At 36.5% G+C, this 14,789-nt stretch overlaps 1 protein-coding gene across 6 annotated transcripts; it reads left to right on the forward strand.

Annotated features, from left to right (window-relative positions):
• Positions 1 to 473: 473 nt before the first annotated feature.
• Positions 474 to 14,164, forward strand: erlin1 (ER lipid raft associated 1). 6 transcript variants are annotated; one of them, XM_079842037.1, is made up of 12 exons: positions 474 to 572; positions 1,497 to 1,624; positions 4,916 to 4,997; positions 5,192 to 5,238; positions 5,639 to 5,700; positions 5,789 to 5,914; positions 6,047 to 6,120; positions 6,204 to 6,262; positions 6,882 to 6,973; positions 7,064 to 7,153; positions 7,239 to 7,318; positions 11,613 to 14,164. In XM_079842037.1, the coding sequence occupies exons 2-12, from the start codon at positions 1,518 to 1,520 to the stop codon at positions 11,835 to 11,837; spliced, it is 1,044 nt and encodes a 347-aa protein (XP_079698163.1). In that variant the 5' UTR covers positions 474 to 572; positions 1,497 to 1,517; the 3' UTR covers positions 11,838 to 14,164. The 6 variants fall into 6 exon arrangements, with proteins under 6 accessions (XP_079698163.1, XP_079698164.1, XP_079698161.1 ...); XM_079842038.1 differs by having other exon boundaries at positions 474 to 560; XM_079842035.1 differs by having other exon boundaries at positions 479 to 628; positions 5,789 to 5,920; positions 11,613 to 14,152.
• Positions 14,165 to 14,789: the final 625 nt, after the last annotated feature.

Consider the following 14,789-nt stretch of genomic DNA (forward strand, 5'->3'; position numbering starts at 1 on the left):
TTTTATTAATTTTATTTTACGATGATGACACATATATGAAACATAATATAATTGAATGCGTGGTTTGTATGGGTTTGTAACACCACTTGCTTGAATGTTAACAAAAGATTACCTTTGAGTGTGGGCCTTTTGCTTTTCACCATTAACAGCCCCCTAATTAAGTTACTGGTTAAAAAATATATATAACACATAATTATACTCATAACTATACTCATAATAATTATACTCATAACTCATAATGATTTTTAATAATAATGGTGTTGGTGTAATCAAGTAGTGTCAATATTTACGAGTGGATTAGAACGTTTTTGTAAATATCGTTACAATCGAGACATATACAATATAATAAGAATGAATGTGTATATATGTCTTAGTTTCTAAGTTTTCCGACACGTGCACGAAGTTTTATCCCAGATAAACTCAACTGTGTTTCTGTAGCTGGTATTGGTGACTCTTATTTTGAAGGTGTGTTTGAAGCAGATTTTGAAAGGGAAATCAGTATCGGATTCACAAAGCGTTTCTGTGGGAACCTTCCAACCTACAATGTTGGACACGGCGTCGTGAGTAATAAAGTAATGTCCTGCGAAATTGAAAGGACAGCATTGTCCATTATCTAAACGAATGATCGGTAAATGCGTACTGTGGCTATTATTAGCACCTCGTATATGTAGTTTAACTTGTCCGTTTTACCACAAGGTTTACTTGCATGTCAAATAATTAGCTTAGTTAGCCAGCCGCGGGCGTGGGTTAGCTTGAATGGTAGTCATGTGTGACTGATGTGGTGGCTTCCACAATGTCTAGATCACGTGAATGACTGTAAACGGTTGTTTTAGCATATGAACCAACAGATTGTGCTCATTCATATCAGTTCGTGCCATGCACAGTAGTACGAGCCAGTCAGCACTTCAATTGAGGAAGTAGCTAGCCTGCGTAGCCAGGACAAGGAATGGAGAGGCTGTGTTTAAAAAGATACTGAGTTGCCTTCCTAGACAACACCATAGGCGCATTCGAACAAAAAGCTGCAACTTCTGCAATTGCTGTCTAGGTAGGCAGCTCACTTGGTGTTGAAACGCAGCCAGACTGCAATTCATGGTCACTGACAGCCTTATGATTGACACTCGTTTCCTTAAAATAGCTGTGGGGGTTATGCAGCTCTCAGTGTCACTAATACATGCTCGATGTGGCCATAATAATTGATATATTTGTATTCCACATTTGCATTTGGAAACATTACTTCCGCGTGTGGGGGCTGTGGGTGGGTCTAATGGACTTTGAAAACCTGTTATCTCGGTTTGCTGTGCAGCTCTCCAGAGATTATTTATGTGTGTGTGTGTGTGGGCTCAGTGTATGGACGTTCTGCAGCACAGGCTGGTCCGCTTACATGTTTACAATCAGGCCCCTAGCTTGTGTTATAAGCTGATCTTTTGTCACCTAAATTGAGTGTTTATCCTAAGGATCAGCTCAGCATTTCTTTTTACAAACTTGTCTCTCCGCAGGTGAGCGCTGGCTGAAGGACAATGGCACATGTTGGGGCAGTAGTTGCAGCAATGGCCAGTGTGATGGCCATTCTGCTTCATTCTTCCATACACAAGATTGAGGAAGGACATTTAGCTGTGTATTACAGGTGAGTTTAAGGAAGTTGCTTTGGAAATATCCAGGGTTTTATGCTTTTTATGTTAATCATTCATAAAATACCTGTGATTTAATTGTAGGTTGGGGAAAAGGCTTGATCAGTTAACTTAGTGTTTCAGAAAAAAAAAAAAACTTAGTGTTTCAGTAGTTCAAAATGAAAATTGTTATCATTGCTTACCTTCATATGATTTCAAACTTGTATGACCTTTATTTTCTGTTCAACATAAAAGACATTTCTCAAAAAAAAAATGTTTGTCCATACAATGAAAATCAATGGTCACCGAACCATTTTCGTTACCAACATTCTTCAAAATATCTTCTTTTGTGCTGAAAATGAAAGTCAAACAGGTTTAAAATGAAATAAGGATGAGTAAACGATGACAGAATTAAATTTTTTAGGTGGACTATCACCAGTGGTGGAAAGAGTACTGAAAAAGCATACTCAAGTAAAAGTACTGTTACTTGTCAAAAAATGTAGTGCAAGTAGAGTAAAAGTACCTGTCCTAAATACTACTCAAAGTAGGAGTAAAAAGTAGCTCTTTTAAAAGTACTCAAGAGTAGTGAGTAGTGAGTATTATGCTATGAATGTTATTCCACCTTATACCCTGCAAATTAAAAATGTAGCTTACTCTTTTATGGATGATTCTCAGTAAGAACAAAAATACATGAGATCAACAGTATTTCAATATTTCTCCAAGTTTTATTTTTGACTGCTAGCACTAAAAATACAGCCATTTAATATTTGAGAAAGCAACCAATAATCTGGTAACATTTATGACAACCAGTCTGTAGAGGTTTTCTTGCGGTTAATTAAAAAAGGTTGCAAAGCGTTGTACATTAACAATTTTATGTTAAAAAAAGCTGAGTTTTTTCTTTTCAAGACGCATTCATTGTACTGCTTTAATTTCAATGGATGTTTTCTCTGTTAAAAGAATAGGCTACACTTCAGATACCAGAATCGAGTAACTCACAATTTTCACCACTGATTATTTTTGCTTGTAATTAAAAACATAAACCTGATTTAAATATAAATCTGATGTTTTATGAAAGTTATTTGCTATATACATGGACTACAATTTTAAATCGCCATGAGAACACATTACATTAAAATATGCACTTGTAGCCTAATGAGTGTAAAATCAACATTATAATTTTCACTCAATCTTTTCTTTATTATTAAAAACTCTGATTCTCTTATTTTGAATATATTTTTTGATTTTCATTGGCTTGTCTTTTGATTTAATTATGCTGGTATGTATATTTTTGGAGTTTTATATAGAATTTGTAATGAAGTGTACCGCCCCTTTAAAGGATTAGTTAACTTTCAAATAAACATTTGCTTATAATTTACTCAGCCCCTTGTCATCCAAGATATCCATGTCTTTCTGTCTTCAGTCGAAAAGAAATGAAGATTTTTGATGAAAACATTTCAGGATATTTTTCCATATAATGGAAGTCAATAGACCCCAAACGGTTCAAGGTCCAAATGAGAGGTTCAGTACAGCTTCAAAAGGGCTTTAAACCACATCAAACGGTACCAGACGATCAATAAGGGTCTTATCTAGCGAAACGATCAGTCATTGTTTTGTAAATAAATAAAGTTTAAGTTTTATAAGCACAAATGCTCGCCTTGCTCTGTTCAGAGATGCGCGCTCGTGACGTCACGTAAAACGCAATTACGTTGAAAAGGTCATGCTAGTCGCAGGCGCAAAGACGTTTGAATATGTGCATACGGTCCTCCTTCCGCTCATTTGTAAACACTGACTCGGTATTTCCGCCTGCGTCTAGCATGACCTTTTCAACGTAATTGCGTTTTACGTGACGTCACGAGCGGGCATCACTGAACAGAGCAAGGCGAGCATTTGTGCTTATAAAACTTAAACTTTATTTATTTAAAAAAAAAATGACCGATCGTTTCGCTAGAAAAGACCCTTATTGATCGTCTGGTACTGTTTGATGTGGTTTAAAGCCCTTTTGAAGCTGTACTGAACCTCTCATTTGGACCTTGAACCGTTTGGGGTCTATTGACTTCCATTATATGGAGAAATATCCTGAAATCTTTTCATCAAAAATCTTAATTTCTTTTCGACTGAAGACAGAAAGACATGGATATCTTGGATGACAAGGGGGTGAGTAAATTATAAGCAAAAGTTTATTTGAAAGTGAACTAATCCTTTAAGAAACACGTTCTCTCCTCGCTCAGTTGATAAATTACGCTCGCTGAGATGAGGATGTATGTTGGCTCACGGAGCAATTTCACGATTCAAGTCATCATACAGTAACCAGCAACAACCCCCTTTCATAAAGCGCGCATGCCTCTCACTCTAGGCTGGTCACGACTCCCTGCGCTATGGTTGATATGACGGGAGTCACCAACCCGATCTCACGGCAATTCGTACATATCACACGCGTGACGCATGGAGACAGGACTTATTATTCGCCTTGGCCAATTACGTTGACAGGACAAAAATAAACATAATGTAGCGACTGCAGGTTTAGGGAAAATAGCGCAGTAAAAGTACTGATACAGCACTTAAAATGTACTCAAGTAAAAGTAAAAGTAAACTATTTTTAAACTACTTAATAAAGTACAAGTCCTGAGAAAAACTACTCAATTACAGTAATGAGAGTATATGTATTTCGTTACTTTACACCACTGACTATCACTGAGTATTTTCACAGCTAATTGTAATGGTAATTAGGGATGCACGATATATCGGCCAATTATCGTTATCGGCCGATAAATGCTCATTTTTAATGTTATCGTTATCGATCCGATAAGAAAATTAGGCCGACATATTCAAGCCAATATATAAAGTATAATTTCCTTAGACACTTCAGACACGCACTGTCCGCCATGATGATTTTGAATCGTTTGAAATATGATTTGAATCACTTCTAAAAGGAAAATACAGTTAAGTGAACATGTGCAGCACACATCTGTGGTATAGGCTACCTAAAATTATAATGAAAACAGGATTGTAAAAGAATGTTGTGCTTCAGCGTGTTTGTTACACCTTCATGACAAGCACAGTCAAGTTTGCTTGTGCATTTGCAGCCTTTTGTTTTTGTAATCGGGCTCTCAAAGTATATCAATTTGTATTTAGATGTATTGGCCCATATATCGGTTATCGGCTTTCAAAAATAAAGAATTATCGTATATCGGTATTGGCCAAAATTTCATATCAGTGCATCCCTGGTGGTAATGTTATTTCAATGCAAAGAAATTGGTGCCATATTTATCATTCATATTAATTCATGTGTTTTACCATTTATTTTTCAGAGGAGGAGCTTTGTTGACATCTCCTAATGGCCCAGGTTACCATATAATGCTGCCTTTCATCACTTCATACAGATCAGTGCAGGTAAATTGTTTTTCTTTTTTTTTTTACAATTGGCCTAATAGCAAATGAATTATTGCTCTTAATACAGTTGTAAATGTTGTTGATCATGATTATTTTATTTTGACTTTTGTAACAAGGGTGGGGTTTTATGGTTCTTGAATATTTAGCTGAAGATGCTGATTTTGTTTTCTCTCATGTTTGCATCATGTTTATAGACAACTTTGCAAACTGATGAAATAAAAAATGTGCCTTGTGGAACCAGGTAAACCTTCATGTTGTTGTATGTTCTGTACAATATATAATATATACACCGACCAGGCATAACATTATGAACCGGCGACAGGGTCATGGGTGGGCAAGGCTCATTGATGCACGTGGGGAGTGAAGGCTTGCCCGTGTGGTCCGATCAAACAAACGAGCTACTGTAGCTCAAATTCTGTATCTCAGATACCACAGCACACCTTCAGGGGTCTAGTGGAGTCCATGCCACAACAGGTCTGGGCTGTTTTGGCAGCAAAAGGGGGACTAACACAATATTAGGAAGGTGGTCATAATGTTATGTCTGATCGGTGTATACTATATTATGAATAGCCATCATTATTTAGCATGGTATATTTTCTGGGACTCTTGAATGAAAATAATAATTTCTCTATCTTCCACAGTGGGGGTGTTATGATCTATTTTGACAGAATTGAAGTGGTGAACATGCTGGTTCCATCAGCAGGTAAGGAGTTCTCATCATTTACTCGCCCTCAATCCTTTTTTAAGCTTGTATGTGGAAGACAGAAATAATGCTTGTTGTTTTTCTCCAGTGTTGGAAATAGTGAAGAACTACACTGCAGACTATGACAAGACGCTAATCTTCAACAAAATTCACCATGAGTTAAACCAGTTCTGCAGTGTGCACACACTACAGGAAGTCTACATAGAGCTGTTCGGTGAGTGTGAGTGACTTATGTCAAAAAAATGTATTCTGCAAAGTATAATGTGAGCTTTCAGTTGTTTATATGATGCTGTGTCATTTGTTTCGTCTTAATCAGACTTGCATTTGTGTCGTTTTTATCTGACAGACATAATTGATGAGAACTTAAAGACTGCACTGCAGAAGGAGTTAAATTCTATGGCTCCTGGTCTCACTATTCAGGTATGGTTTTTATTCCAGTGTTTTCTCTCTGGGGTTTCAGCTTTGACTTCAGCATAATTATACACTTGCATGATATATTGCAGGCCGTGCGAGTCACCAAACCTAAAATTCCTGAGACCATCAGAAGAAACTATGAGCTAATGTGAGTGAAAATTGTATTTTTATATTTCTGTGCAGTTTGCTTGGATTTGATTTAAAGTATCTCCATACAGTTTTGCACACTTTGATTCTTGCTGATTTTTAAAAATTGTACTGACATTTACCGTTCAAACTTTTAGGCTCTGTAAGATTAAAAATATGCTTACCAAAGCTGCATTTATTTGATGAATAAAAACAATAATATTGTGAAATGTTATTACAATTTAAAATGGCTATTCTATTTTAAAATTAAATTTATTCCTGTCATGTCACAGCTGAATTTTCAGCAGCCATTACTCCAGTCTTCAGTGTCACATGATAAATTTTGGTGCTCAAGAAACATTTCTTATCAATGTTGAAAACCTTGTTGCTTAATATTTTTGTGGAAACTGTGATACAATTTGTTACTATTCTTTGATGAGTAGAATTTTCAAAAGAACAGCAGGAAACCTTTGTAGCATTTAAATCAATTGAATGCATCCTCCTTGCTGAATGAAAGTATTCGTTTCATTAAAAAAATCTTACCGCGCTCAAACTTTTGATCTGTAGTGTACTGAACATTATCAGGCATCTTGATGTACTGTCCTTGAATGCATGTATCTATTGTGTTATTCAAATTTTAGGGAAGCAGAGAAGACGAGGCTGCTTATCACTGTTCAGACGCAGAAAGTTGTGGAGAAAGAGGCTGAAACTGAGAGAAAGAAGGCCATCATAGGTGAGTCCAAATGTACAAATATAAAGCTTCTGATCATGTACAGGGTCACGATTCTGCCCTCATTCATCTTGTGTGTTGCTCTCATTACAGAGGCTGAGAAAATGGCTCAAGTGGCAGGGATTCACTTCCAACAAAAAGTGATGGAGAAGGAAACGGAGAAAAAGATCTCCGAAATTGAAGGTCTGGTTTATCTACAGAGCAATTTCACAGCACGTGTCACACAGTCTTTTGCTCATCAGACGCATTTTTTATTTTATTTTAACAGATGCTGCTTTTCTGGCAAGAGAGAAGGCAAGAGCAGATGCAGAATATTACACTGCTGCAAAATTTGCTGACGCCAACAGGGTAAACCTCCATCTTTTTTCACATTTTTGTATGTTGCTCAATGTAATTTTTCAAACATTTTGATTTATTTAAGAAAATACGAAATTGGTGGAAGACTCTGTGTCCTTTAAACTTGAACATTCAATACTTTATTGCCATAATTATTTTGAGAAATCCTTTGTAAGAGACATTTAAAAAAAAAATTTTTTTTAAAGAAGTGTTTAATCAGTAACACTTTACAACAAGGTTTCATTTGTTAACATTAGTTCAAATGAATTGGGAATGAACAGTAATTCTAAAGCATGTATTAAACTAAGTTAATGTTAATTGCAACATTTATTAGTAGATTTTTAAAATCAAAGTTAACATTAGTTAATGCACTTTGTATTAACGTTAAAAACGGTGAACAACTATATTTTTATTAACATTAACAGAAATTAATAAATGTAAAAGGAATTGTTCACTGTTCATTTGTTCGTTACTATATGACCTAATGTTAACAAATGAGACCGTTTAACCTATAGGTTTAAATCACAGGCTGCTGTAACAGTAAGTTTGTTCTGTGTGAAGGAGTTTATATAAATATCCTTCAACCTAGCTATATTAAAGGGATAGTTCACCCAAAAATGAAAATGATCCAATGATTTACTTACCCTCCTAGGTGTATATGACTTTCTTCTTTCAGATGAATGCAATAGAAGGTATATTAATGTCCTGGTTCTAAGTTCTATAAAGTTCTAAGCTTTATATTGGCAGTGAATAGAGGATGAGATTAAGCCCAAAAAAGTGCATCCATCCATCATAAAAGATATCCACACACTCCGGGGTGTAAGAAAAATATCCATATTTAAAACTTTAAAAACTAAAATAACTAGCTTTCGGCAGACAGCCTACGGAAGTCAACTTTTGCCAACGCCTCTCGCGGTTAGGGTGACCGGTGTTTTGCTCTATTTTCTGCGCTTCCATTTTCATCAATATGTCATGTATTAGGTCAAGGGTTACTCTTTTGCCGTAAATCGATGCGTACGGCCATCTGTCGGAAGCTAGTTATTTTAGTTGTTTTTTTATTTTGTTTAAATTATGGATATTTTTCTCAAACAAATGCATCGCTTCACTTCAGAAGGCTTTTTATTAATCCCCCAGTGCCGTGTGGATATCTTTTATGATGGATGGATGCACCGAATGTTCGGCAACCGAAATTATTCGGCTGAAAATAGCAAAAATTGCACTTTCGGTGTTCGGCCAAATAAGCGAAAAGTACATTTTACCGAACAATGAGGTAAATGGCACTCTGCGATGACGTAATTTTTGCTGCGCCCACCCTCACGCTCGGGCGGACCAAGGGGGTAATCCAGCACCCAGAAAGCGTACCTTCCATAGGGGCCGCCATTGCTAACCAATAGGGCTGAACGATTTTGGAAAATAATCTAATTGCGATTTTTTTTTTTTTTAACCAATATTGGGATTGCGATTTAATATGCGATTATTTTTTAAACTCTTTATCTTCTGTATTATTCAACAATACATCATTGTATAGTAATGGTGGAAATCTTTAATTGGTACCTCACAATCCGATTCCGATTCTGGGAGTCACGATCCGATTCCAAAACAATTCTTGAACTTTTTCCTTTTTAAGTTTTTAATAAATTAATAAGATTAATATTAATAATTAATATGTTTTTTTATTGCGATATATGTAATTATAAGCTTTTTAAAATAACTACACATTATAACATTTTAATTAAAACAATTGCATGTTAATAATTTTAAATATATAAACTAATATAGCTGCAAAACATAAAGTAGTAAATCATAAAGAGAAACAAAAAAAACATATTACAAGCAATGAACAAAGAGTGCTTTCAGTATTTAAGAGTGTCTGAACTGTGAGTGATTTTTTTCTTTCTCAGCTTTACTGTTGTTTGATTATTAATGATGACATCATAGACAGCGGGAGACCTGCATTCACACTAATGCACAGATCTCTTTTGAAATATAAGATGTTTTTGCCCTGTCTGTTTAATTCATTAAACATTACTGATGGTGTTTACATTAATTTTGCGTCATAAAAGCATTTTGAGACGCGCACAGAGGCGTGCTCGCAAACACTCTTCACAATGCACCGCGTGAGCATTTGAAATGGAAAGCCTTCTGTCAGTGAGTTTCTAACGACATGAATGAAGCCTTCGTTGAGCGTTTGTAAGGAAAATACCGGCGGGCGAGAACACACACTGCAAGCGCGACACCAAGCAAAGTTTCTCACAACGCTTATCCTGTGCAAAGAAGCCTGCGAATGTCATTGCGAACGTTATGAAATATTATTTTATGGTTCGTGCGTGATTGTGTGTATGTGTGTGTGTGTGTGTATGTGTGTGAGAGAGAGAGATATAATGGAAGCAATCAGAATACGGGTGTTTCTAAAACACACGCAGCGCCACCGCGCACCTGCAGTCAAAATCTAAGCTCAGAATCGTTCCAGAATCATTGGAGAGATGATAGTAGCCTATAGTATGAACAACACAATATCAGATAGATCAAACACAAACAGTTTTTTTTTCCCTTTTAGGCCAGGCATAAGATATGTGTAACGTGCCAAGTTGATGCTTCTTCTGCAGACTTTACTCTCGCGTGTCACGTGACCAGACTGTAATCGCAGCCTTTGCGGTTAGGAAATCGCGTTATATCATATCGCGATATTATCGCAAATGCAATTAATCGTTTAGCCCTACTAACCAAGCCATCACCTGCTGTTAGCGTTCCATTGACTCCCATTAATTTTGGCGTCACTTTCACAGCGAATAACTTTACATCTGAGGCGTGTTAAGACTCCATTTGTCCATTGTTTATTTCTAAAGAAACACGACAATGTATAAAAGGCTCCATTACCTTGTATCTTACACTATCGCCCCATAAAAGCCATTTTTGTACAAATAGGCTAACGATTGCGTCATAACCACGCGACTCTCTGTCGCACAGTAGAGAAATTACTGTATAGACAGGAGGAGAATCTCACAGGCAATCTTTTACTGTCTATGAGGCAATTTATTAAAATAAATAAATGCTATGAAAAATGACAAAATAATATATCAGAATACTTACCAAAAGTTTCTCCTGCTCACGCTCTCCGTCTCTGCAAGATTCGGTGATTCAGATTTCACTTTGTACAACTACTAGAACTTACAACTGTCAGACAGGTTGCTCACGTCACATCACATCTATGTCGTCAAGCAGTACGCTCAGCCATCAGGAAGTGAGTGCTTCTAATTGACTTCACTTTTCTCCGTGGAAGTCTATGGGGTCGCTGTGTCCATTTCTTTTACTGTCTATGGAGCGGACGCGTCGAGTATAAACAAGTGTGCGAGAAAGATGCAGAAATGGCCTTTGCAGACACTGTCTAAGCACCCTCAAATGCAAGCGAGAGCACCCTCAGTTGATACTGTAATAATATATTGACAAATGCTCCAGTGCATATTTGTGTCTTTAGAACGTCAAATGTATCCATTTACAACGTGTTTCTGCAGCGGTGACATAGTTGTTGATCTCTTGTACACAATGGCCAATATGTTTTAAGTTAGTCAGACTCCACTCACTGGTCAAACCGCCAGTTTTTATTCAGTGCTGAGTTATACAGGCTCGCAAAACCTCTCATGAACAAACAAACAAAATTTGATTATGATTTGATTATGATACCTGTAGGCATAATAGGCCAAAGATAAGATAAAAATATTTTTATTTTACTTTTTTTAAAACTTGTTGTTATATTGTGCTTTGTTTTTATAATGTCTGCTGGAATGCTAAAAATGTTCAGTGTTAAATAAATATTTTTAAATTTTAGTTTTGTAACTTAAATTTTTTTTAAAATTTTTTTTAAAGCAAGACAAAATAGTAAAAAAGCTAATTTATGCAATGGTGAAAAAATTGTCAAAATAAATGTAAAAAATAAATAAAAACCGCGTTCGGTATTCGGCTTTGGCCAAGAATTTTCATTTCGGTGCATCCCTACTTTTATGGGCTTCAAAATCAAATCCTCTATTTACTGCCATTATGAAGCTTGAAAGAGCCAGGACATTATTTAATATATCTCCGCTTGTATTTGCCTAAAGAAGAAAGTCATATACATACACCTAGGATGGCTTGAGGTTGAGTAAATTAGGAGGGTAATTTACCTTTTTAGGAAGCACCTGTAGGAGGCTCTAGCTAATGTCATAGTGGTGCTAGTGTCCACTCTGAACACATTCACACATTCCTTTAGTACAGTTGATTCCACAGGAAATGCTCAGATCATTTATCAGACTACTGTCTCCCTCCTCCTCAGCTGAAGCTTACACCAGAGTACCTGGAACTGATGAAATATCAGGCCATAGCCGCAAACAGCAAGATCTACTTCGGTCAGGAAATCCCAAACATGTTTGTAGACAACAGTGCCTCCCGTCCAACCGCGGGCCAGGGTGCGGTAGATTTGATGGAGCAGCTGGAGTCCTTGAGTATGAAAGAGAGTCTTAAGAAAGCGTCCAAGCCCAAAGCCACAGATGGCAACTGAGGGGCCTGTGAGCTGTCCACCCCCTCTTCCTCTGCAATTTCTGTCTCTTTCTCTCTCTCTTTGTGGGGCATGGGTGCTTGTGAGGCATGCTGACATGGATGCTTTTCACTCTTCTACTGCAGTGGGGTTGGGTGCTTGGCTAGCTGTGCTGTGAGTCAGTCAGCTGAAGAGACTAAGACACAGAGCCTGTGGTTTTTCCAGCAGTCGCTTGTGGACTAAAAAGAAATGTCCAAGAACTGTGCTACTGAATATTGCCAGGTTGAATGGTTGCGATTCAAATCTAAAATAATCCCTCCAATTTCCCCAACTCACATCAGCATGCTTTCCCCCCTTTTTTGCTCTCAACTTTTGATTCTCTTTTACAAATCCATGCTAATTATTTGTTAGATGCAGGTGGATCTATGTGAAGTATGTGAACATTGCAAGGTTTTCCTTCATGTGTTGTCTTTAACATAACTGGAATTATAAGGCATCACACTAATTAAGATCAAAGGCAATGGGTTAATTAGCTACAATATGATGAGACTCATTTTGTAGCCAACATTTGTCATCTCCTTTTCTTTTATATATTGTTGAGGGATACTTAACCCTAAAATGTATACTGTGTCATAATTTGTTCACCCTCACATCCTTCCAAACTTGTAAGACCATCTTTCTTCTGTGGAACGAGGATATTAAAATAAAGTTGTTGTTTTGTTTGTCTGTACAATGAAAGTTATTGGGGTCTAATATTGTACCTTGCTTGGACCCCAATGACTTTCATTGTATGGATAAACATTCTTTGGAGTATCTATCTTGTGTTCCGCAGAAGAAATAAAGTCCAACAGGTTTGGAACGACATGAGGATGAGTAAATGATAACAGAATGTTTTGGTGATCTACCCCTTTAGAAAAGTCCTAATTTCCATCGTCACTAACTTCATTATAGTTAAAATCTTAATTTAATTTTGTGTGTATGTAAGATTGATTTTGTTTTTAAATTATCCCTGCTTGATTTTTGTTGATCTTTATGAAGACTTCTCTTCCACAACATTGACACCTGAATACTTGGTGTGAATTGAATTCATGTAATGTCAGAAATAGTGGGGTTTGGTATAGTATTGTGTAGCTTGTTAGTTTGTGGGTGCTATGTGGATGATGTTGAATTGTTGGTTTATAGAAAGAGTGACACTGAGCATGGGTTTCATAATATTTCATAAGATAATGTTAATGTTTTGCTTTGAAAAGCTATGAGATGGACAGCTGTTGGATAGTATATAGTCGTTTCCTTTATGACTGAAAATGCCTTTTATGCCTTTAGTTGAGCTTGCTCGTTTTGTCATTACTGGAAGGAGTTTATTTCAAAGGGAATTCAGTTACAACAAGGGCTGCAGTATTAATAGGCACTATCAAAGAAATGTAGGATTATGATGGAGGAATGCATTAATGATCAGAAATTCTAACAACATATTAATGCATGTTGGGAGCCAGATTATGTTTTTCACTGGAGTTGCCCGGAAGCCTCAAAGGCTTCATCAGAATTTCACCACTAGGGGAAGCCAGTGATCTTTGGGAATCATAACACTGGACAACAAAGAGTTAAATGACTCCGAAATGTGGCTATGCTTCTCATTAAAAGGTGTCCAAGTCTGCCCAAGTTGCTTTAATATGCCACTATTAACAATGCATTAAATCAAACCATACAAACTAGGTTTTGAATAGTGTCTACTAGTACTATCTCTCAGGAAAAGAGACGTGTTAACTTGAATGACCAGCTTTTTTGGTATCTTACGTTTATCCTCTGACCATTGTTGTCTGTGTGAATCTCACACAGCACAGTTTTTACATCCTCTTCATACTTATCAATTAAAAGAGACAAGCATTCAATATAGTTAGTCTGAATGCTCCTTCTACTCCCATTTTCCTCTTAAATTGACTTTTCATTTAAGGTGTAAGATTAATGGTCTCAAAAGATTTTCTTATGGTTGATTAAAAGAGAGAGGACAGAACTTGACTGCCCTGGAATAAACCCACTCTGTGAATGTCACTTTTTTATGTCAGCATAATTTAAGCTCCTAATTTTAAAACATTTATATGCAAAATTTATAAAATTTTGACAATGTTCAATTCTGTGAAATAAAACCTATTTTGATACCATGAAAGGACTGTTTTCTTGGTGTTGCAGTTACGTGATCATAATGTTCTTGCCTTGGAAATGAAGGTAGAGCACATCATGTCTAGTAAAGGAAGTGTTTTGCAAATGATTCATGTCATAGATTGTGTCATGAATTAAGTGTGTTTAATTTGAGCTGGACATTTTTCAGAGAAATAAAGAGGAAAAGGAAACGGTGGTTGCGTTTGCAAATGCCATGAGCTATTAGACTCATGTCACCATGATTTTATGGTGTTGCTTAAGTCGTTTTTGCTTATAGCCTAGTGAAAAGATCTCTCACTCTAATATTCTGGTCTTCAGATGTGACTGGTTGCTCCTGTAATGCAGAGCGAGTTAAGTTGAAGTTTCATATGGTATTTATTTGATATTTAGAGTTAGGTGTGTGACCTACATGACAAAAAAAACAAAACAAACTAAGTTGACATTTAAAAGGCATTCCTCTTGTCTTCAATCTTACAATAACTTTTTCATGTTTTTCTAACTCTGTTTTGGGAAAAATCTGATACAGTTATTATCTAAAAATAACTCAACCACTTGATGAACAATCACAGCAGGCAGTTATGACCTACATATTCATGTTTGCTGAGCAAATAAACCCATAATGTCTCAGTCAGTGGTATTTGTCCAAGTACAGGAAATGTCATGAAGTGTCATCTCCAAGTAACAAATGAGCCTGCTTCAACTTTTTGATGCAGGACTCAAGACTTACTAACAGTGCATGAGTAGAAGAAGGACAAAGGAAGGAAATAGTCACTCAAGGAAGTGGGCAAAAAGGTCTATGTCTCCAGCTGACCTTAAAGA

The sequence above is a fragment of the Gobio gobio genome (assembly GCF_949357685.1).
Source record: "Gobio gobio genome assembly, chromosome: 18".
NCBI lineage: Eukaryota > Metazoa > Chordata > Actinopteri > Cypriniformes > Gobionidae > Gobio > Gobio gobio.

Bases quoted from the DNA above. Each gene is read 5' to 3' on its own strand.
- erlin1 (XM_079842035.1), top strand. From the start codon at position 1,518: ATGGCACATGTTGGGGCAGTAGTTGCAGCAATGGCCAGTGTGATGGCC. The intron at 6,121-6,203 runs GTATGGTTTTTA...GATATATTGCAG, and splicing joins CTCCTGGTCTCACTATTCAG to GCCGTGCGAGTCACCAAACC. The intron at 7,154-7,238 runs GTCTGGTTTATC...TTATTTTAACAG, and splicing joins AAAGATCTCCGAAATTGAAG to ATGCTGCTTTTCTGGCAAGA.